The sequence below is a fragment of the Arachis hypogaea genome, chromosome 13 (assembly GCF_003086295.3).
Source record: "Arachis hypogaea cultivar Tifrunner chromosome 13, arahy.Tifrunner.gnm2.J5K5, whole genome shotgun sequence".
Taxonomy (NCBI): Eukaryota; Viridiplantae; Streptophyta; class Magnoliopsida; order Fabales; family Fabaceae; genus Arachis; species Arachis hypogaea.
In genome coordinates, this window is record NC_092048.1 from 12,633,857 (window position 1) to 12,659,121 (window position 25,265).

Genomic DNA, 25,265 nt, shown 5'->3' on the forward strand with positions numbered 1-25,265 from the left:
TTGAAAAATAAAGCAGACATGTGAGAGGCTTTGTGTTCTTGGACTAAGAAGTTGATGGGGTTTTACTTCTTAGATCCAAAATTAAATGGGCTTTGTACATCAAAAAAGTAAATGGGCTTTTATATTGGTCCTATTCGTCATTTGTTTAGGCCTGAGTCCGTTACCCAAAACCAGCCTGAGTAATGAGAGGTCTAAATGTTCGAAAATTAACCAAATGGGCTACCCAAACATCTAAAGGACTTAAACTACTTTTGTGACTTTTTGCACATCGTTAACAAAAAGAGTCCATAACAAAAACCAAATACAAAAACAAAAAACAGTTAACCAAAAAAAAAATTAAGCACATCTAAAGCTCGTTGGATCCAACATCCAAAAAAAATAAATAAAAAAATCATTTGATCATACAAATAATATCATTTGAAATGTTTTTTAGAAAAATTCGCCCATACAATACTATTCAAGTCCATCTAAAGATAAACGAAAAAGATAAACGAAAATAGAGGAGCAAACTAGCTTGTCACAGAAAGTCTGGAAACTCATCCAGATTTCTACTTTATTGATTTACCTCCTATAAAATTAAAGTTTGTTGTTGTCAATAATTATAAAATAGTGTTGATACCATGGCCTAAATGACATGGTAATGGCCTAAAAATAGACATACAATTATTATTAGATTAAGTTTAAAATAATCCGTCTAAAATTAGAGATAGACATCCCAAAAGCATAAGGTTTTATCACTTTTACGATCAAGAGTTTGGATATCAAGATCCGAATTCGACTTGACTTGGGGAGCAAGAAAGAGTTCTCTAGTTTGATTATGTAGAGAATTAAAGTTCACTAGTAACTGAAATAACTTATTTCTGATTCTTGGGATGATTCTTGATGTATTATTAGTTGAGGTATTAGTTAACTACTTCCACCCTTATATATATAACCTCTAGTTGAATAACTAAGTGAATACAATTGAAAGAAATATTACTTATATACTAAGAATTTCAAATATTTTCTTGTCGCACAAAGTCTTTGTTCTCTATTATCTCTTTTGCACAATTTATTGCAGATCAACTTTTTACATGGTATCAAAAGTTTGAATCTTGAATTCATGGCGCTCATTATTCCTGCTTCTACAACCAACAACAACAAATATACACTCAATTTTATTATAGACTAATTGGGTGATACTAATTTTATGACATGAAAACAACAAACTCTCTTCACAATTAAGAGTTAGAATTTGGAATATCATATTATTGAAGGAAAAGAACCTGCAAAATATGCCTTTAATGCTGAAAAAATTGCAGGTACCATCTCAAATACGTACACTGAATGGATGCAAAATGATTTTAATATTTTTCTTAGCTCTTTGCATCTGTTAATGGTTCGTTCAAAATTGTACATTGCAAATCTGCTCTTTAAATTTAGCACAAACTTTATCAAATATTTGTTGAATCTACCAAATCAAAGATTAAGCAATTAAGAACTCAGCTCAAGAATGTCAAGAAAAACTTTCTCACCATCAACCAATATCTTGTTACTATCAAGAAATTTGGTGACTCTCTCACTGCTCTTGGATATGATGTCCTGAATGAAACACATATAGAAGTCATATGTGATGGTCTTCTTGAAAATTATTCATACTGCATTATAATTGTTCAAACCAAACATGAACTCTTTATCATTGGAAAGGTTGAAACTCTCCTTATTTCTTATGAAGAAATGCTTGAAAAGTTCAAACAACTTTCCATTGGATTAGCACAAACTCAGTTAGCTCAATAAAATTTGTCCAATCCAAGATCTACAGGAAGAATTTTTGGAGGACGAAGAAGTGCTTGTGGTGGAAAATTTGCACATGGTGAAAGAAATTCATGACAAGCAACAAATTGTTTTTACTGCCAAGTGTGTAATCGTCTAAGCGATTCAACTTTACACTACTTCTATCGATTTGATCAAACATACAATGGATAGTCTTCTAATTCAGTCAATACTAGTTCATATAATCCTCCTCCCTCCTCCCTCCTCCCTCATCCTCCTTTCACCAGTCACAATCCTACCTTATTTCCACTTCTTTCGTTGCTGACACTGCATGGTACTCAGACACTAGTACAAGTCGCTACCTCACACATAATTTTGCCAACTTTATCTCTTCAGCTGAATATACTGGGCCTGGTCAACTATGTTGAGTTTGGAAAATTTGAAATATAATGATGATCAAACATTGTTAAAAATAATTAATTGCAAAATTATTAAGTTGATTTTTTCTAATTGGTTGATTAATAATTTTGCTATTGTGCAGATTTGATTATTGGGCTAAAAGCAACATAAGTCTAATATGTTGAGAAAATATTCAGCCTTAGTACAAAAAAGAATTTTTAACATTATGGCTGAATTATTTTTGATGCATAAGCAAATGCTTATTGGGACAAGTATCATGTGAAGAGCCCAAAATTTTTGATGTGAGACCAACAAGCTTTGGTTCGAAATTGAAAGAAGAAAGGAAGTAGTGGAACATGATGAGTTCGGTTACCTACTTCCTCTTGTGGAATTGAATTCAAAATTAAATTGGTTTGATTGCATGCATTGGTAATAGAAAAGAGAAAATTAAAAGTGATTTGATTGCTTTCAATGACTCCACACGTTACTATGCATAGGAGAATGGAAGTGGAAATTAAATTTAAATTAATATCATTCATTACTTCCATTGAAAGTTTACTTGTTACTTTTCTCTCTTCTCTCTCTTGTTTCGGTTGTCACTTCCATCAGAGAAAGAAGATTGTAGAAGCTATCATAGAAAATCACAGAGAAGCTATGAAGAAGCAAATGGCTAGGTTGATGATGGCCTTTGTAAAAAGAAGATCTAAGGCATGGTGTGGCTGAGATTTTTGCCACTAAAGACAAGATGTGAAGAAGAAGTTTCAAGATCTCCATGCCAAAAGTAGTAGTAATCCGTCTCGGTTAGAGAAGAAGATCCTTGAGGTGAAGCTCGTTTCCACTTTTGTTCATCCAAGACAGAAGGTAGCTACTGTAGCTGCATGGAGGAAGAAGCAAAAATGGAACAGATGGAGCTGTCAAGGATCAATAGTTCATTAAGGGTCAGAATTCTTTTTTGGGAACAAAGTCAAGATGGAAGGTTCAGATTGATGAAGCTTGATGAGAAGGGATGAGAGAGAGGTACATGCATGTTGATTTGCTTTCGGTTTTTCCTCTCTCTTCTCTGTGTCTGAACCGGCCTTTGTATTGAAGAAGAAGAAGATGGTTTGGTTGAACCGGTTTCAACCTTGGAAGCTTCCCCTTCTATAATAAGGGTGAACAGCCAAGGGTTGGAATCAAGGAGAGTAAGCACAGAGTTCTCATAGCTACCCTAAGCTAACAGAAGTTCTTCTCCTTCAATGTGTTTCATTTTGTATTCTTTTCTTTAGTTTTATCTGTCTGAGTCTCATGGTGAAAAAGGTAAACAGAGTGAGGTTTGTAAAAAAAAGCCAGTGAGAGGAAAAATGCAGAGAGTGCAAAAATTAAAGAAAAAGCCATAGATGTCTAAGAGTTTCTTTGTACATCTGTGTTATGTTTCATGATCCTGTGGGGATTCCCTTGCAAGTTGGGTTAGTACTTTGCGGTTGAAAGCTTGGTAGGTGACCAAGTCAAGTTCAGTTTTGGGGATAGATTCTGGACTTGTCTCGGATAGGAATGGGTAGTTTCTAGGAAAGAATTGGTGTCTGTAATCAGTTGATTATAGTGAAATTCCATCACTGTTGTGATGGAGACTAGATGTAGGCTGCATTGCACTTAGCAGTTGAACCAGGATACTTCTTGTTGTGATTCTCTCTTTCTCTTCTACTCCATTTCTGTTTCTGTTGCATATGAGACAAAATTGAAAAATATCTCTTGACTGGTTACGAGACAAAGAAAATGTCTCTTGACTGGTTATGAGACAAAAAACAGAAAAATCTCCTGAAGCTATCATAAAAGGCAGAAAGTAATACTCAGCAAAAAGGGGCTAAGATTCAACCTCCCTTCTCTTAGCCACTGATTACCATCAAACTATATATAACAAATGGATATGATATCTCTATCAAACATACTGGTTTTTCTTCTTTGCTTAATCCTTATAATAATCATCTCTTTACTCTTAAGAATGTTTTACACATTTCTAAAATTGCAAAGAATCTTGTAAATGTATCAAAGTTTTGTTTAGACAACGTTTTTTTTTTTAATTTCACCCCTTCCATTATTTTGTTAAATTTCAGGTCAACAAGTAAACACTTCTTCAAGAAATTCTTAGACATGGACTATATTCTTGTGGTAATTTATGTGTGCCAACACCATTATATAATCATAATTTTGTTCATATTTTTTTAGCTTTTTGTAATCTCAATCTTGCTTTATGGCATAGAAGGCTTGGACATCCTTCTAACTCTATTATAAAAGACGTCTTCAAACAATGTAATATTCCTATTAATCAAAATTCAGCTAATGATTATTTTGTTTGTGACTATTGTTGCATAGCAAAAATGCATGCTCTCCCTTTTCCCCTTTCTCAAACTGAATACACTTCTCATTTGCAACTTGTGTTTATTAAAATTTGGGGTCCTACTCTATCAGTTTCTAGATCCGATTTTCATTATTATGCGAGCTTTGTTGATACTTTTACACGCTATACTTGTTTATATTTGATGCAATCCAAGTCTCAAATTTTCTCTATTTTCCAGCAGTTTAAAGTATTGATAGAAAGACAAACTGGCTACTCTCTCAAAGCCATTCAAACTGATAATGACAAAGAATTCTTTTTTAACACATTTAGGACATTTTTACAAGATCAGAGTATTGTTCATTGTCTCTCTTGTTCTTACATACATCAACAACAAGGAGTTGTTGAACGCAAACACAGATATGTGACTGAGATGGATTTGGCTCTCTTAGCTACTACTCAATTGCCTCTTCTCTATTGAGAAGAAACTTTTCTTATCGTTGCTTTCCTCATAAATAGGCTACCCACCAAAGTCTTAGATTTTACATCACCTTATGAGAAGCTTCATAACATTAAATCCAACTATGACATACTCAAAGTTTTTGGTTGTGCATGCTACCCCAACACCAGACCTTTCAACCATCATAAACTAGATTTTAGATCTCAACAATGCATTTTACTTGGTTATGCTCTTCAATCCAAAGGCTTCAAATGTCTTACTCGTGAAGGAAAAATTTTAATTGTAACAAATGTTATCTTTGATTAAAAACTATTTTCATCTTCAATTTTCTTTTCATCTAATGCTTCTGCTAAATCTGATTTTTCTTCTTTGTCTCATACAATTACCTCTGTGCCTCCTATACCTCTTATTCCCAATTCTAATTCCTTACTTATCACACCAGACTCCACTTCTTTTATTTCTAATTCTACGCTTAATATTAATACACTTAACACATATGAAGTTTTTCATCATGATTCCACTTCTAATATCAATGTATTGATACATCCCAACTACCTATCTTTAATTATGTTCCCTATACTTCTTCGGATCAGCATGCTAGTCATGATTATATAGCTATATCTGGTCTTGAAATTCAATTATTCAAAGCTACCATTCTTACTTCTTCACCTACTCCTAAATCATCTAATACACATAATATGATTACCAGATCTAAATCTGATGCTTTTAAATCCAAAGATTTAGCTATTGTCTCTAACATTAATCTCACTCAATATCCTCCTAAGACTCTTCTCAGGCTTTATCCTTTGCTCATTGGCACCAAGCCATGATTGAGAAATATGATGCTTTGATCAAGAATCATACATGACATCTCATTAACCTTCCTTCCAATTCTATTATTATTGGATATAAATAGATTTATATAGTTAAAAGGGGTCCTGATAATAGTATCAAAAAATATAAAGCCCGTTTGGTGGCCAAAAAGTGTCATCAAATTGAAGGAATCAATTTTCACTAAATTTATAGCCCTATGATTCATCCTTCTACAATTTGGATTATTCTCTCCCTTGCTGTTATATATGGTTGGCCGTTTCGCCAATTTGATTTTAACAACACCTTCTTGAATGGTGATTTAACTGAGGATGTTTTTATGTTACAACATCCTAGCTTTGTGTCCAACAACCCTTCATTAGTGCGCAAGCTTGATAAAGCCATTTATGGCCTCAAGTAAGCTCCAAGAACTTGGTTTGCTAAACTCAGTTATAATCTCTTCACTTATGGTTTTTCTAATACCAAGGCTGATACTTCTTTATTTGTTCGACATACTAAACATTCTACTACATATTTACTCGCCTATGTGGATGATATTGTTATAATTGGCAATAGCAAGACTGAAATTGATGCTTTAATCACTGACTTGAACTCTAAATTTTCTCTTAAAGACTTAGGTAGTTTGAATTATTTCCTTGGTTTAGAATTCAATATGCTTGGCACTGGTGAGCTTCACATTTCACAATCAAAATATATTCTTGATCTGTTAAGACGTGTAGGCCTCTTTAGCTCCAAGCCTGTCCCCACCCCTATGCTATCCTCTTTCAAGTTGATTTCTAAAGGGTCTGAACCATATGAAAACTCAACTCTCTGTAGGTCTCTTGTTGGAGGGTTGCAATATGCAACCTTAACTCATCCAAAGATCTCCATCTCTGAATCGAGTTAGTCAATTCATGAAAAATTCCAAGCAACATCCCTGGACAATTTTAAAAAGGACCTTTCATTATCTTTCAGGTGTGTATTATCATGGATTCTGTTTTCAAAAGTCTACTGATCTTTGTACTCTTGTCTTTGCGGATGCAGATTGGGCGAGTGACATTGAAGATCACAGGTCTACTAATGGATATTGTGTCTTTCTTGGCAATAACCCAGTGTTTTGGTGTAGTCGAAAGCAAATGGCAGTGAGTCGCTCATCTATAGAAGCTGAATTTAGATGTCTTGCAGATGTTGGAGTCAAAATACTATGGGTTCTTAAGTTGCTACAAGAACTTGGTATTCCTTAACTTATTGCGCCTACTGTGTTTTGCAACAACCTCAGTGCTGTAATGCTTTCTGCCAATTCAATTCTTCATACTCGAAGCAATCATTTTGAGGTCGATTTGCAGTTTGACCAGGATCGAGTCTCTAAAGGGCAATTGCGTATGATTCATATCCTAGTTAATTCCCAAATTGCTTATATGCTCACTAAACCACTATCTACTACTTCCTTTGAGAAGTTCAAGAACAAACTCAGAGTAGTTCTTCAATCCACTATGAGTTTGAAGGGAGGGCTATAGAGAATGAAATAAATAATTCCTTATTCTTGATGTACTATTAATTTATGTGTTAGTTGACTATTTTCCTGCTTTGTTTTTTGTTATAGTTATTAGTCATATATATATATATATTAGTTGAATAACTAAATGAATATAATTGAAAGAAATATTACTGATATACTAAGAATTTTAAATCTTTTTTGTTGCACAAAATTTTCGTTCTCTGCTTTCTTCTCTATTCTTCCGCATAATTCATTGCACATCAACTTTCCACAAATTATTATCCTCAATAAAGTAACTATTTAACATAGGTTAACTTTCTATGCAATAAGAAAAGAAATTATTCACTAATTTTAGATAAGATATTAATAAATGATAATTAAGTTATCATTTCTTTCTATAAATAGCTTCCAACACTTCAAGTATTTTTAAACCTAATTTTTACATAAATATATTTCTTTAACGCATTTACCATTACCTTTGACCTTTTCACACAAGCCCATTACACATTATCCATCTTAGGTATACCTCAAAATAAGTGGCTACCTTATTGTGTCGTATTTCTAATCTTTAATATTGGACAGTAACTCGCTGCATTACCAAAATAACAAAAAAGACAAACAGAAACAACCACTGGTAATGAACCTAGATGCAACTCCTTTGGCATTTGCTAAGGTTTCAAGTTCTCTTGTTTGAAGAGTCGTTTTCCGTTGAAAGGGCAATTGATCTTAACCAGCAGGAATATGTCTTGGAAACACCATGCTATCATTTAGCCCAGGCGGCATCTCCCTTCTTCTTTCTACCATTTTTTTGTTATCTTTTTCCACTATATCTCCTTTATTTCCACTATCATCGAATTGTCTTTTGTATATATTTGTACTTTTGATCAATGAAATTCAGTTATCTCATATTCTCATAAAAAGATTTGCTCGTCTAAAAATAATTTGATCCTAGCCAATGTCAATTTTTAATTTCTAACAAAGAAATTGACAAATTAGTTTTTGATCTTTTAAAATATAAGACAAATGAATTTATAATATAAAAAAATCAAATTAACCCCTTATAATGTTTTAAGCAACGAGAGATAATTAGTTGTTATAAATGTTTCACTTTCCTAATAAGACATAGCAATACTTTTGATCATAATTAGTGTTTAAGATTAGAAAATCTTTTTATTTTTGAAATATGGTTATCTTTTATTGTTATGAAAAGATCTGTAATGCGTTTCTCACTTTCATTATTCATTTTTCATTGTTAACTTCATCAAAAGTAAAAAAATATCTCGTCCACTTTATATAGAAAACAAAAATATATATAGTTTATGACGATCAAACGAGAAGACAAAAAGAAACACAAAGTAACCTTGTATTTTAATACAATTATTTAATTAATATAAATTAAAATAAAAACCTTTGTAACGACGTCCACGCAAATATCATTTAATTCATTGGAAATAATTAATTAATTTCTGAGTGGTTCCAAGACGAAGAGCAATAGAAAACGAAATTGGTATGCAATTCAATTGAGTAATTAAACTAATAGTGTCATCGATTAAAATATAAGCTAAGCTAATGATATCATTAACCTTTACAGTAGTGGTTATAATGATATCTAAACGTCGTGTTCAAGGTGCTGATCAAGGCCACACCTAACTTTTTTTTTTTTTTTTACAGAATTTTTTAACCCGACAAACCAATAAATTAATTCGTCATAAATTTGGAATTCTATTTAACAGTTTACTATTGGTCAATAAATTACTGTATTCACAAAATAATATTCGAATTTACGGTATTTATTTAAACAAATTAGTGAATTAATCATTAGACTAACCCAACTTAATTACATTACCTTATTTAATCTCGTAAATTCCAAAGTTCAAGTTCCCAACGTTCCTTGCAATTCATTGGTTAATACTATTAAAAGGTTATTATTATTATATATGTCTCATTCAAAGTAGCACAAACTAATTACGTATCAAATTCATGGTTGGAAATTAACGAGACCAAGTTAATTAATCTTACTTTCGGCCACAATCATCGTTTGAAAATCACTAACTGCATGCTTAGTGACTGATCACCCCACCCCTACTATTAAATTGTGAAAATAAACACTAATGAACGAAGGAGTGAACAAAATATAAGGTAATTTACCCGATAATAAAGGCGTCCCTGTCTTTAATTTTATTCTTTGTTAATTGTTATTGACTAAATTATCGATAGTTGGGATTAGTACTTGCGATTAATAACATTTCTAGCATCCTATGTGATTGTTGGTCGTTTTTAGGTTCTTAAGTAGAGTTTAATTATTTTAATGTATTGATTATCACTATTAAAAAACTTATTTTTAGTGACAATAAAAATAAGAGTCACTAATATATTTATCAACAATTGAATGTTAGTAGTCATTTTATAATTTGTTGTTAAAAGGTTTTAGTAACAATTATATAATTGTCAATAAAAATCTTTTTAATGGCGGCAATAAATATATAATTGCTACTATGATATTTAGTAATAACGACAAATATATGTCTAAAAAATATAAATTAAATAAAATATATAGTGATCATTATGTTATTATCACTACAAATTTATCACTAAAAATAATTTTTATGGTAGAATTTTAAATAGTTTTATAAAGTTATTTAATAAAATTTATACGTTAGTTAAATGATTTTTCAAGTAATAGATTTGAAAAGTAATTACTTTTTAATAATGTGATAATATACAATTAAATATAAATATAAAATTTTTCAATGATTACAGAAATTAAATTCTTATATTCTCAAATATAAAGATTAATTTTGATGTACCAATAAATAATATAAAAAAATTCATGTTATCATCTAATTGCAGTTATTTAGATCATTTTTAAATAACAAATTTAAAAATTAATTATTTTTATTTATAAAATAATAATATTTACTATTGTGTATGCAAATCAAATAATTATAATAATGTGTAAGAAGTCTATGTTAGAGAAATCCAATCCCTATATATGAATAAGAATATGATACTAATTCAATTCATTACGTTTAATATTGAAATAGTGAGACATTATATATTGTCACTATATATCTTCAATTTCCTATGCTTGAATTATTGGTGGCCATAAGTACCCCCTATTAATATTATCATAATATCATTTCAGAAGACACGCCAACATTTGTTTGGATTATGAATATGAATACCATCAACTTCAGGTGCAACTTTCCCATGGATAACATCCATTATTATTATTCCATAACTGTCTCTCTCTCTTCATAATGCCATTTTTCTTCACACTTCTTAAAATAATTTCCACAACATATAATACAAACAAGGCACATTTAATGGTGTGATTGTACTAGCGCTTTCCACTGAAATCTGTTCATATCATTATAGTGTTAATTAATCCTTGATAATGTTAGTTCAATAATAGGGGAAAAAAAAGAGCAAGTATGACTAGACAATTTTTGTTAATTAATGAAAATTTGAAGTTTAATATCGATCAAACCATCAAAGTCATAACATACTGCAATTTCAATTAATATATATAAATTATCTAATAATAAAAATACTATTATAACAATGAAAAAGATAGACCTAACGATATGTCTTTATGAAATACATTCAAAATATTTATCTTGTGAATTTGGTTAAAAATTTAGAATTTTCTTATTATCGATTTCTTAATTAGTTCTTTCAGGTTAGGTTAAGAGACCAAAAAATTAGTCTAATCCAATACAAAGAAAATGTAAGGTATACCTTTAATTAGTTAAAAAAGAAAATCTTGAATTTGTGTTGGATGATCTTATAGCATTTTTCTTGCTATCGACTTCTTAGCTCCTTCAAGTTAGGTCACAAAACCAATATATGAACAAATCATTAATATAGGAGATTGATTTGGTTCATTTTCTCGTTATCGACTTCTTAGCTCTTTCAGGTTAGGTCAAAATACCAAAAATTAATCTAACCCAATAAAGAAAAAATTGAGATATTTAAAAAAATAAAATCTTAAAATTATTTATATTAGATAACCTTATAAAATTATCCTCTTATTATTATTATTATTTTGTTTTTTACGATATTTTTTAGTCCGACAGACATTGACTAATTCATAGCAAATCGAAACTTCATTTAAAAATTTGTCGCTGACTAATAGACTATTGCATGCACAAAATAAGATTTGAAACCTGCCAGTTAGTTAATTAAGGTAAGGAAGAAACTATTTCTCATCCTTTCTAGTTTCTATCACACTCGTTACTAAAGTTAGCAGATGTGAAAGAAGGACCAAACAACAGGAAGCTTCATGGAACACAGTACATCATCTGAATCACCATTCTTTCTGGACCACCTCACCATATCACAATTTGTAAGGGGACTAGCAAAGCTATTTTCCTCTACTTGTTCAAATTGTGGGCCATTTTCCCTTTGTGCCCACACCTTTATTTAAAAATTTAAAAGAATTCATGATTCACTCACTGACAAACATGCATAATAATGCTCATAAATCAGATATCACTTCACCTGTTTCTTGTACCATGAAATATTTTTTTCTCAATTTGTAGCAGAAAATGAACCAAATCAATCTCCTATACAGTCCAAATATCTTGTACATATCCATCAATATAATTGTACTTGTACCCTTTGTGTTTTTGTTGAGATCTGTGCATTTGCCAAATGATTGAACCAACTTTGCAGACCAAATTATTGATTTTGCTATCCGAATATATTATGGAAAGAGTTTTAAGGGTACCCGAAATACTATCATTCTAGTTGTTTTATCCGTTGATCTTAATTATAAAAAATATATATAATATATATTAATTGAAATTAACGGTTAAAATAACTGAAATACCGACATTTTCGATATACTTAAAATTTTTTTAATATTATATATACACTAAAAATTAATTATTAAATTAATTATTCATATAAATTGTATGTTAATATATAAAATATATATTAAAAATAAAATAAATAATACGTATATTTATACACAAATATATAGTAATTAATTTAGTGACAATTTTATTATTCAACCTAGTAGGTAAATTTTTTTTGAAATAAAAAATTTAGCACAATAAGGTGGAGCAGTGAAAATAAAAGTACTAGTTAAACTAAGAATTAATTCACTCAAAATTTCTAATATATGATGATTTCTAATATCAAGAAATGCTAATAAGAACTTAGCAAAATAGAAGGCCAAAACACATTCCTCAAATTAGAAGATACAAGTCAAATTGAGGGGGCACATATAGAGTTTATATTTTTTTACATTATTGCAACTCTTTGCACCCCATCAATGAAATCCATTGAAAAAATCCTAGCCAAGATCAAGTTGTAAACACACTTGAAATCTTTGATTCTTGATCTCACAAACAATGTGGTTGATTTTTTTTTTTTTTGTTTTCATATTCAAAAAACTACAAGAAGCTCTTGACAAAGCTCATTTCTAAGGACAACACTATATTAATCTATACTAGAATGGGGGCAATTGAGGTAACTATTATCACAAGATGTACATACAAATAACATTGGAAACTGTTATTCCAATAACATGAAGAATGTTTAAAAACCTTTAAACATCTCCATTTTCAACCACTGCAGGGCATGATCTGATGAATTTGATCACTTGAAGCCATGAAATGATGCTTCACAAGAACTATCCGCATCATTACACAGCCAGGTAGTATACCAGAAACTCCTCAAAGTTTTAAACATCGAGGGAGCATTCCGGTGCTCTGTTGGACCTCGACTCTTCGATCTTTGCAGCCACCTCAGCCATTACAAGCCTAGTAAGAAGCAGCCCTGCAATTAAAGCTGCTATCATCAACATTGTGAAAACTGCACTCCAGCTCTTGGCCGATATATAACCGGTCAATAGAGGTCCTATTGCAGCCCCAATAGAACCTGTTCCATCGATGATAGCCGTGACGGTTGCTAGAGCTCGCGAATTCCCCCTCAATGACTTGTGTGTTCCCAGGTCAGCCGAAACAGCGGTTGTTATGAGGGCATAAGGGCCATTCACAAACATACCGGTTATGAACATCAATGCAGCATTCACAATCAATGAAACATGACCATAGCTTCTGTAGAAGAACAGAGCAGGGATAGCACAATACATGAAGCTAGCTGCTGTTATGGCTCTTGCATCTAAGTGATCGGAAATGTGGCCGGCTAGAATCCCTCCGAGAACCCCACCAACATCGAATAAAGTTGATAATGTCCCTGATGTCTCACTGGATAGATATTTGCCATCAATTGCTGCAAGATAATGAACATAAATGAGAAATTGTGACTACTTGAAAACATAAAGATACAATCTTATATGAATTATTAGAAATATTTGGTAACAAAAAAAAAATTAACTTAAATAAGACAAGTTCTGACTGATTTTTTTGTTCTCCCTAGCATAGAAAATTGAAGTACCTGTGTGGCTAACATAGAAGGGGAGCCAATAAAGAAATGTATATGCAACCAATTTGGCGAAAAACAGACAGAGTGCGAAAGGGGCAACCCCAGGTATTTTCCAGGCCTCAAGGAAGCCAACTGGTTCTTCCTCGGCCGGATTCTCCGGCGCTAAGAGAGGCTCGTTCACTTCTTCATCTCCACTTTTCTTGGGTGAATTACACTCATCTTCCTCTCTGCTAACTCCCACAGACTCAGGTGCAACCGGCAATAGAAAGAAAACCATCAAGCCGACGAAAGCCATCATAAGTCCTGGCACAACAAAGGACCATCCCCATCCATTACACAACATAGCTGAAGCAATTAAGGATCCTGTGATGTTCCCAACAGACGTGTGAGCATTCCATATTCCCATGATCAACCCTCTCTTGCTCTTTCCAAACCAGTTTCCGACAACTGCAACAACCGAAGGCCATCCGGTTGATTGAAACAATCCAGCAATCATTTGAACCACTAAGAAATAGTAAAAGTTATGAATGTTTGCCCAATAAGCTACCCCGAATAGTGAAGTGAACAAAGCAGTTCCTAGCATTCCCACAGTAAGAAAAATCCTTAAATTACATCGATCGCCAAAGTGTCCTGAAAAGTACATCCCCAATGCGTAAAAGGAAAGGAATGCAACATCCACATCACCAAGAAGGGAAGTCCCATCTGATTCATTGAATGGTGCCCAACCATTACCAAGAACACTTGAAGAAATTCTGTTCTTTTTCGGGAGACTCAATCCTATATCTGATGATTGAGGATCAAGAACACTCTTCACAATACTTGTGGTTTTTCTGGTGGCATGGTAACTAGTATAAGCCAAAAATGTTACAATCAGAACAATTGCTTGGTGGGTTTTGAAGGAAACAGGACCACCTTTCAAGTATTCAATGGCCCTAATTCCAAGTAGCTTACTAGAACTTCTCTTAAGGGACAATTCTGGTGCTGAACCCATGAAATTATATTATATATCTCAATTCAGCTGCAACAAAAGAGTAGAAGCTGAACTTTCTCCCCTCACAGAATTGAACTGAAAAAAAAAATGAAGAAAAATAAGATGAATAGATGTTCAAGAGTATTCTAAATCTTTGCTTTTAAAGGAACTAGATTCAGTTGATCCATGATAATCAAATTACAACTTCAAACATTAAAAGCCAATATAAAAATAAAATAAATCAAAAGGTAAAACATTAAGATATAATTCCAACCCCTGGGTTATATAGAAGACATCATTGGGAAATTCAGTATAAGATGAAATATAGGCAAATCAAGAGAGCAGAAGATCCAGTTTCAGAGGAGCCAGAGTTGCATTTGACTCAAAAGAGAATAAATTAAGTAATTAACAAACTGAGAGACACAAAATACTCTGAAAAAGGAAACAAAATTTTAGGACACAAAAAAAAGAAAGAAAGAAGAAAGAAAAACCCAGAACATTGAGGAACCCAATGATAGAATGAATCTTTCAACTCCAAAAAAAAAAAAAATCAAACAGATGAAAATGAAAACCAAGTCAGAAATGGTAAAAAAAAATTAAAAAATAAATAAAATAAAATAGAACATGAGAACATGTATGATACCTTATGAGTTAAGCAAAGTGGAAGGTGACTTGGGTGGAAATTCTGGGGTTGTTGACGTTTGAACAAGTTTCAAACTCCGAACACCATTACACCACTTGTGTTCGTGGAAGTTACTATTGCGTTTGTTTTGTTTTGTTTAGCGGGTTTTGAGAAATTCGGAGGCAAAAACGTGTGAAGGAATGCTCCTTACTTATGATTGACGTTAATGGTTTTTTTATTCACTATAATGACCCTTTTGCCCTCTTCGGTTAACACCACTTGCCGTAGTGATAACGTCTTCGGTTTAATTACGAGGCTGCCATCTGTTTCTGTTAATTGACTAAACTGCCCTCGGCTGTTATTTTGGTATTGAACTGCCTCCCCTTTTTAATTGTGAACGTGCCATGATTCCTTCAATCTCTCTCTTTTTTTTCTTTTTATATTTGGTAATTGGTAGGTTTATTACGTGTGCCTTGGCCGGTGAGTGTGGGACTCTATTTTCTCTTTCACATGAAATTATCTTCTCGAATATTATCAGGTCATTGAATAGAAAAAATATATAACTGGGAATAATGTTAAAAAAATGACAGTGAATATTATTTTATTTTGTTACTGTTAAATTGAATTAATTGATTTATTGAAAAAAATCAGTATGAGCAAGATATTAATCCCAAATATTTAGTATGTCCAGGGACGAATTTAAAAAATTTTAATAGTAGAAGTAAAATATATATATATATATAATATAATAATAATTTTTGTAATAAAAATATTATGTGTATATAAAAATTAGTTATTAAATTATTTATTAATTATTATATATTTGTGTATAAATATATATTATTTAATTTATTTTTAATATATATTTTTATTTCAATATATATACATGTGGTTATTTTCTATATATATATAACATAATTAGTTTTTAAAATATATAATTTATAAATTAAAACACTAAAATAGTAATTTAAATAATAACATGTAATTTAAAATTTTATTATTTAATTTTTTTAATTTAAGTTTTATATTTTAAACAAATTAAGTAATCTTTTTCTTAATAATAACAATTGAAATATCTCTTTTTATATAGAATGATGTAATACATTTATATTTTTTTGTTAACCAAGTCCAACTAAGTTAGTCTAAGATAACAAAAATCAGTTATGATTAGTATTATTTTAAGTCTTGTTGTTTAACTTGGTTAGACTTAGTTTATAAAAAGACTTGGATGTGTAGTATTATTCTTATATATATACAAGTAAATACTTATTTAGAAATTTATTTCTCATACAATTAGAAACTAATTTTTATTGAGATTCATAGTAAAAGTTCTTTCAATTAATGCAGTTGTTATAAAAAAAATAAAACTAATATAAAAAATAAATAATATTCTTTCGAGTCGATTTCTAAGAAAAAAATACAAATTTCATTTAAATTGAAAATTGATAATTCTAATGACATCTAATATGAAAATCTTAAATTGACTATGAAGTACCAAAAATTGAATAAAAAGAGAAAGAGAAGTATAGGAGTGAACAAAGGTCAAAGAGTAAACATTTTACTCGAAAAGAAAAAGTTGCCTATGTGACCATGGAGTCTTTAGAAGAAGAATTAGATTTCGAAACAGAAGTAGATTTGGTCGAACTTAAGAAAGGCCCTCCATATGTTTGTTCTTTACTTGAAAAGCTTTCGAATAATGAAAAGTCAAATGATTCAAAACTAAAAAGTGGAAAGAAATATAGTTTTGATATTTCGAAATCTGATCAGATTTTTGATGTGTTGCTTAAAGATAAACAATTAATTCTGCCTGAGGGTAGAACCTTACTTTCGGTGAAAGATTTAAAAGGGAAATCTTATTGTAAGTTTCACCAAGCAACAAGTCATTCGACTAACAATTGTGTTCATTTAAAGGACTTAATTCAGGAGGCAATAATGGAAGGACAATTTTAATCCGATGATGGCAAGAAAGAAATGAAGGTTGATGTTGATCCCTTCGATGCTGATGCCAGCTTTGTCGAGCCATGCTTTGGAGTGAACATGGTTGGCATGTCCTATGATTTTGATGTGGCTCTGGATGATTTTGAGTCGCAAGTGAGATTCGTGTATCCCAGAGCAGGGGATGGTTTGTTGGATTTTCTGGTTCAACAAAAGATTAAAGACCGGGACATATCTCTGTGTCCGCAGTGTAATGCTGTTTTTGACGCTGAAGTAGCAACAACCTATGAGAAGGAGGGAATGAAGAAAGAATTGGCTCATAAAGAGGAGCAGGCGCGCCAAAGACAACCGATACGGCGCATAAAGGGTCAGAGTTCTAAAACCCCTCAGCCAAGTATGACTACACCATTAAACCGATCCCAGGAAATAGGTGTTCAACGGATTCGAAACTGTCAGGAGTTCCAGAGACAGGACCATCTGTATTAGGGATGGCAACGGGTCCCCATGGGGGCGGGGACATGCCCCCCGTCCCCCGCCCCCGCCACCCATAATCCGTTCCCGTCCCCGCCCCGTCCCTGCGACGGGTAACGGGGACTCCGTATCCGCCGGGGATCGGGGTCTCCACGGATATCCACAGATTTTTAAAAAAAAATCAAAAACATATAAAAAACAGCAAAAGAAAAATAAAAGATACATAGTTTAAACCCAAACGCAGTACTGTAATCCAATTTCCCAATTTTCCAGTAAGAGTTCAAACTCCAAACCCTAAATTCAATTTCATAGCAGCAAAATCAATCTCTAAATCCAAATTTACCAATTAACAAAATTCAAACCCTAATCCTAAATCCAATTTCACACTAACAGAATTCAAACCAAAGGAATTCCATCAATTAAAATCAAAATATACATTAAAACGGCAAAGCAGAGGCGGACCAGAGGCGAAGCTTCGACCAGGAAGCAGTGAGCGGCGCAGTGAGAGGAGGAAGGTGAGCAGCAGCGGCTCTCCTCTGACGACGATGAAGGACGATCTTCTCTGGACGAGGACGAAGGCAGATCTCGCTCCTATGACGGCAACAATGAAGACAACTCTCCTCTGGACGGTGATGAAAATTGCGACGGTTCTCCTCAGGCGCGCAGCGTGAAGACGACTCTCCTCTCCTCTAGACGCAGAGGCATGGCTGGTGATGACAGATCTGAAGAAGATGATGATGGCAGAGGCATGGCTGGAGCAGTTTTGTCTTTGCGGAGTAGAGGCGACACGGGTGTAGGCAGCGCCAACGCTGTGAGAACCAAGCACAGAGCGACACCGGCAAGGGAGGAGGGAAGAGGAAGAGGGTGAGATCTGAGAGAGTGAGAGCGATCTGATGAGGGAGTGAGGGAGTGAGATAGAGAGGCGTGAATTAGGTTTTTAGGTTTCCATCATATATATATATAAGGATATTTATATAATTTTATCTTTACAGATATTATACGGGTATCACGGGGCGGGTACCTCTCTCCCCGCCCCACCCCGTTTATTAAACGGATACCCGTCTCCCGTCCCCGCGGGGAAAAAATGATCCCCAAATTTGTCCCCCAGCGGGTAATTCCCCGCGGATACCCGCCCCGCCGGGGGAAATTGCCATCCCTAATCTGTATCGACGCAATCCACAATGGGGACATCGGGGACCTCCTCGAAATCAATACCCTTATTATCGTGGTCGGGCTAGAGGGTATCCCAGAGGCAGAGGGGGAAGGAGAAATTTCAATCAAAGTAAAAGACCTCAGTCGGAAGTGAGCAAAGAAGTAAGCAAGTGGGCAACGCCTTCTGTGCATTCTCGGATCGTCTTTCCCTCTGATGGAGAGACTTATCCAAAAGGGATTCTATCACCTGCAAAGATGGAAAAAGGCAAGGCAGTAACCCAATCCTCATGAGTCGATAAAAACAAAGAGGTTGATGTTGATGAAGAGTATTTTCACGAAGGGGATGATGACATGATTGGAACAATTTCGATCATTTCAACAGAGTATCCGGGTGAGTATGAAGGCGGCCCAGAGGAAGATTATGACATGAGGGATGAGGAAGCTTTTTCCTTCATTCGAATTGAGGATGAACCGGGGTATTTCCTTCGGCCCACTGAAAAACAAATGTCTCATCTCCGTCCACTTCATATTACTACCATTTTGAATGGGTTCAAGATAAACAAAGTCCTGATTGATAGTGGGGCAGCAATAAGTCTTCTGCCTGAGAGGATGTTAAGGAAAGTGGAAAAACATCCTGATGATTTAGTTCCCACAAATATTGCTGTGACGGACTTTAGTGGGACTTCTACACCAGCAAAAGGACTGGTTACTCTGACTGTGAAGGTCGAATCATCGGAGAGACATACCGTGTTTGTAGTGGTTCCATCAAAGGCAAGTTATAATTCTTTGTTGGGGGCGAGACTGGATTCATGGTGTAGGGGCTATACCTTCTACTATACATCAGAGTGTCCTTCTGTGGACTAAGGATGGTAAACCTAAAATCGTCAAGGCAGATTCGAATTTATATGTCGAACAGCTGCATGCCGATTTTAGGATGTATAATCGTAAGTTAAAGCCTTTGAATGTTGATCGAGCACTGAATCCTTATAATTGTGAAGGGTGCTACTTGTCATCGGAAGGCCTCTCAGTGAAGTTACGTTACCCAGAGTTGGGTTTTGAGCCAACTGGTTGGGATTGTCTCTCTTGAAGATCTTGGGAAGACTGTTCTATGGACCAGGTTGAGGAAGTTTCTAATTACCTGGTAACATTACGTAATTATTTAAGTAATTTTCATTCTGTAGAAAATAAAGATGATTCTTCTGATGAAGTTGTATCACATAGGGTTAGTAGTCTTGCTAGTTATGATAATGTTGATTCGATGTCTTCAGTCGAATTTAGTTATAATTTTTCTACTTCTTGTAATGAAAGTAATGATGCAAGCCGGACTTACGATTTAATAGTAGAGGCTCATTGTGTAGAAAATCAAAGTAATGTTAATTTATTAAATGATCAAGTTTCTTCTATTTCTGATGACTCTATTGATTTCACTTTTGATTGTATCTATGATTTAGAACCATTGGGTTTTGAGAAATACTCAATAAAAGATGATGATTATTACAAAGGGTTTGAATCTTAAGATTTCTTAGAGAAAATTAATCTGGGGACTATTGATGATGTTCGAATTACATATATTTGTAAAAGTCTTGTTGATCCTTTTCGAACTGAACTCTTTAATCTTTTACATGAGTTTAAGGATTGTTTTGCTTGGGATTATCATGAGATGCCTGGTCTCGATCGTTCACTTGTGGAATATTGATTAGCATTAAAACCAAATGATCGACTTGTAAACCAAACTCCAAGACGTTTCGCTCCAGAAATCAATGAGAAAATTAAAGAAGAAATAGAACGCTTGATTAAAGTGAAAATTTATTCGAACTGGACGTTATGTTGAGTGCATTTCAAATATTGTTCCTGTAATGAAGAAAAATAGGAAGTTAAGAATATGCATTGATTTTTGAGATTTAAATAATGCTACTCCAAAAGATGAATATTTTATGCCTATTGCAAATATGTTAATCAATTCTGCAGCGGGAAACGAACTTCTTAGTTTTATGGACGGTTATTCAGGATATAACCAAATCTTCATTGCAGAAGATGACGTGTTCAAAACTGTTTTTCGTTGTCCTGGGGCATTGGGCACGTATGAATGGGTAGTTATGCCTTTTGGTTTGAAGAATGATGGGGCAACTTATCAACGGGCGATGAATGCTATTTTCCATGAGTTTATTGGAAATTTTATGGAGGTGTATATCGATAACGTTATGGTTAAATCGATTTCAGTAAATCAGCACATTGACCATTTAAGAAAGGCGTTCGTTACCATGAGGAAGAAGGGATTAAAAATGAATCCTTTAAAATGTGCTTTTGGTATGTCAGCCGGAAATCTTTTGGGTTTTGTTGTTCATAAAAAGGGGATTGCGATTGATAAAAATAAAGTGGACGCAATTTTAGCACTATCCGCACCCAAATCGAAGAAAAAAGTGCAGTCTTTTTTAGGCAAGGTAAATTACATTCGGAGGTTCATTTCGAATATTTCCGATCGAACTCAAGTGTTTGCGCTTTTGGTAAAACTAAAGAATGATTTCCAGTTCGAATGGACGACTGAACATCAGTCAGTGTTCGATTCGATTAAGGCTTATTTGTCTAAAGCTCCGATTATGGCGAATGTTCGTCCACATGAGCCCTTAAAATTATACATCACAGCATTGGAACACACAATTGGGTGTATGTTAGCCCAGGACGATGAAAACGAGCATGAGCGGGCCGTTTATTATCTTAGTCGAGTTTTAACTGATATCGAAACAAGGTATTCCCCGATAGAGAAATTGTGTTTGTCTCTATATTATACCTGTATGAATTTAAAGTGTTATATGGTGGCTAAATCGGTAAAAATTGTAGCGCAAACTGATCTCGTTAAATATATGTTAAGTTTTCCAATGCTACGAGGGCATTTAGGGAAATGGATGTTAGCATTAACAGAGTTTGATTTGTAATATGTCCTAGCCAAGGCTGTAAAAGGACAGGTCATTGCAGATTTTCTTGTGGATAATTTGAAAGATCTGAATGACCAGGGAGTAAATATAATCGATGTAGAAGTTGATTATTGGAAGTTATATTTTGATGGATCAAAGCATAAAGACGGCGCAGGGGATGGAATTCTTATTATCTCACCAGAGGGTATTCCATCAGAATTCTTGTTCGAATTAAAATATCCCTGTTCGAATAATATGGCAGAGTATGAAGCTTTGATTTTGGGTCTCGAAATATTAATTGGTAATGGAGCTTTGGAGGTTCAAATATTAGGGGATTCTCAATTGGTATTAAAGCAGTTATCAAAGGAGTTTAAGTGTAATAATGAGACGTTACAGAAATACTTAATAACTGCTTGGGAGTTGTTAACTTCTTTTCGAAAAGTTTCTTTGGTTCACATTCCCAGAGTTCATAATGAAATTGCTAATGAATTAGCCCAAATCGCTTCGAGATCTAGGATTGGTCTAGAAACTCTCAAGAAATTGGCTGGTGCTCATCAAATTTTAGTGCCTGCAAATGAAAGAGAAGTTTTGTGTGTAGATGAATGGGAAAGTACTGATTGGAGAAAGCCTATTGCTCAATACTTAAAAGATCCCAGTATTCCAGTCGATAGAAAGATAAAGTTGAAAGTAATAAATTTTGTCTTGATGGCTGATGAGTTGTATAAGAAAGGGATCGATGGGAGTTTATCGAGATGTTTAAGCTTAGATGATCAGAGTATTGCTTTGGGTGAAGTCCACAATGGGATATGTGGTGCTCATCAGGCAGGAAAGAAGATGAAATGGGTGTTATATCGCAATCATGTGTATTGGCCATCTATGATAAAAGATTGTATCGATTATGCAAAGGCATGTCAAGAATGTCAGAAACATGGTTCGATACAGCAGATTCCAGCGTCTGAGTTGCATTCGATAATAAAACCATGGCCGTTTAGAGGTTGGGCTTTAGATTTGATTGGATTGATTCATCCTCCTTCATCAAAACAACACAAGTTTATCTTAGTAGCAATTGATTATTTCACAAAATGGGTTGAAGTAGTTCCCCTAATAGAAGTTGGTCAAGGTGAAATAATAGACTTTATCGAGGAACATATTATCCATCGATTTGGGATTCCTCAAACATTAAGTATTGATCAAGGAACTATGTTTACTGGTCAGTGAATTAAAAATTTTGCAGCCTCGAGGAGTATCAATATGGTTACTTCAACTCCTTATTATGCGCAGGCTAATGGGCAAGTAGAGGTAGCAAATAAGATACTGATAAGTTTGATAAAAAATCATATCGGAAATAAGCTTCGAACATGGCATGAGACTTTAAGCTAGGTATTATGGGCTTATCGAAATTCACCAAGAGGTTCGACAGGTACTTCACCCTATAAATTAGTTTATGGCCATATGTGTTGTTGCCATTAGAAATAAATTTAAATACTTTGAGGGTGTCAAAGAAAAGTAGTTTGCCAATTGATGATTATTGGAATGCGATGTTTGATGAATTGAATGAATTAGATTCAGAGCGAATATTGGCACTTGAAAATATAATTCGACAAAAAGAAAGTATTGCTCGAAGTTATAATCGTCAAATCAAGGAAAAATATTTTGGTATAGGCGAGTTGGTTTTGAAAGTTATTTTGCCAATGGAAAAGAAATCGAAATTTCTTGGCAAATGGTCCCACGCTTGGGAAGACCCTTTTCAAGTGATAGGGACATATTCTGAAAAAGCTTATCAAATTAAGGATATCGAGTCAGAAAAAATAATTAACTCAATCAAAGAAAAATACTTGAAGCGATATTACTGTTGGATAAAATTAAAATTAAAACATGCATAAGTCTAGAGAAATAAAAACCATTACAGAAATAAAGTCTAAAAGAAAGAAATTCAAGGTGTCAGGAGTTTTGCCAAGTCTGAACGCAGCTTTGCCCTTTTATTGTCCAAAGTGGAGAGTGCTTCAATTTGCTTGAACTTGTCGAATTGGACTTGTTCAAACTGTTTCTCGTATTTTTCTTGCTTGGTCTCATTAGAAATAATTTCTTGAATGATCTGATGTTGTTCTTGCTGGGCAGTAGTCAGATGAACGCCTATTTCAGCCCGCCTTTCACATGCTTTGGCAAGTTTTTCATTAATTTGGGCCAGTTCTGCTTCAAGCCTCATTTCTTCCTTGTCATAAAAAGCTTTAATAGAAATGACATGGGTGATCCTCAGGTCAAATTCTTTACGAGAAGCTTTTTTCGGTTGAAGAGCAGAAGCACAACTGTTTATTTCAGTTTTGATTTTAGCCTCTTAATTTTCAATTTCTTGAAGTTGATATTGAGAGGCTATACTATTCTTGGCAAGCTCTTTGATTTATTGGACTATGGCAGAATACGGGGTAGAAGTTGGAAATTCAAAAGTAGAATTCAAGAAATCAGATAAAAGTTGGTTGAGGAGGGTATCCTTGATCCATGTAGCAGGCGGATGATCCAAGAGTTTGACAAGTAACCGGAGTTGCTCTCGAGTGTCAACATCTAACTCGAATAAAGGACTGGATGAAGTAGGTCTAGGAAGTGTTGGAGCAGGAACAAGCACTTCGTCTTCTTGAATAACTCAATTTAAAATGGAAATCATGTTAGCCAATGTAGCACTAGTGGGTGTGGTAGAAGCTCCTGAATTTCCAGATCCTGATCCAGAGGGAGTTTGAAATCCAGCTTGTTGAGGAGAGCTGGAGAACCCTTGAGGAGTTTCTATGACTTTGGATCGAGATGAGTCTGAATTTGTTGTTTCAACAACTCGAGAGACATAATCGGAGTTTGAAGCTACTCGGTTCTCAGCAGAAATTGCAGCCTAATTGTTTGGTGAGTTCGACTCAAGTATCTGAGTGTCTATTGGAGAGTGCTGCGACAGATCTGTTGTCATGAGACGTGGAATGTCCTGGATCAAGATGTTGTTGTTGAGGTGGCTGATCAGGTGCCACAGGAGATGTAATTGAATGTGCAGCAGTGGTAGGCTGAATATGAAAGGTACACAATTATAAGTTAAAATTTATTTCAACTTAAATAAAACACATATAGAGACGATTGTGTTACCAGAATAAGTCTTGATCTTTGAACTAATTGAGAGCCAGGATCTGAGTCAGCTGTGTCTTCTGATTGGGGAAAAGCAGCAAGGATGTTCCGAATGTTCTATTCACTCCCATCAGAACTCTCATTTGATGGTTGCAATCGTAACTGGTAAGGAATTAGGAGTTAATATATAGATGTGATTTTCAAAATGTGTTAGTTCGGAGTATATGGTTATGTGCAAAATAATAAGTGGATAATGGTTACCTTTCTGGAAGTTCTGGTAGGAGTCCTTCGACTTTTGTGTTGTGGCTGTCGAGAAGAGGTTGTGGTATCAGCTTTTCTTTTTTGTGATTTCTTGGGAGAACCCTCAGCAATAGGGTTTGTTCAAATGGCAGATTGCTGGATTGCCTTTAAAGTACGATTGTATCTGGAATAATAGGCAGTCCACCATTCAAGACAAGACTTAGTAACATATGAACTGCGG

At 33.9% G+C, this 25,265-nt stretch overlaps 1 protein-coding gene across 2 annotated transcripts; it reads right to left on the bottom strand.

Moving 5' to 3' along the window:
- Nucleotides 1–12,348: 12,348 nt before the first annotated feature.
- Nucleotides 12,349–15,630, bottom strand: LOC112737282 (putative glycerol-3-phosphate transporter 1). Of its 2 annotated transcripts, none has more exons than XM_025787112.3 (3): nt 15,240–15,630; nt 13,639–14,692; nt 12,349–13,473 (listed from the first exon to the last, which is right to left on the bottom strand). In XM_025787112.3, the coding sequence occupies exons 2-3, from the start codon at nt 14,615–14,617 to the stop codon at nt 12,923–12,925; spliced, it is 1,530 nt and encodes a 509-aa protein (XP_025642897.1). In that variant the 5' UTR covers nt 14,618–14,692; nt 15,240–15,630; the 3' UTR covers nt 12,349–12,922. The 2 variants fall into 2 exon arrangements, with proteins under 2 accessions (XP_025642897.1, XP_025642898.1); XM_025787113.3 differs by having other exon boundaries at nt 14,871–15,242.
- Between the last annotated feature and the right edge of the window lie 9,635 nt (nt 15,631–25,265).

What these genes read in the sequence shown, in the direction of transcription:
- LOC112737282 (XM_025787112.3), bottom strand. Translation starts at nt 14,617, where the DNA reads ATGGGTTCAGCACCAGAATTGTCCCTTAAGAGAAGTTCTAGTAAGCTA. An exon ending in CTTCTATGTTAGCCACACAG is followed by an intron (nt 13,474 to 13,638) that starts GTACTTCAATTT and finishes ATTATCTTGCAG; the next exon opens with CAATTGATGGCAAATATCTA.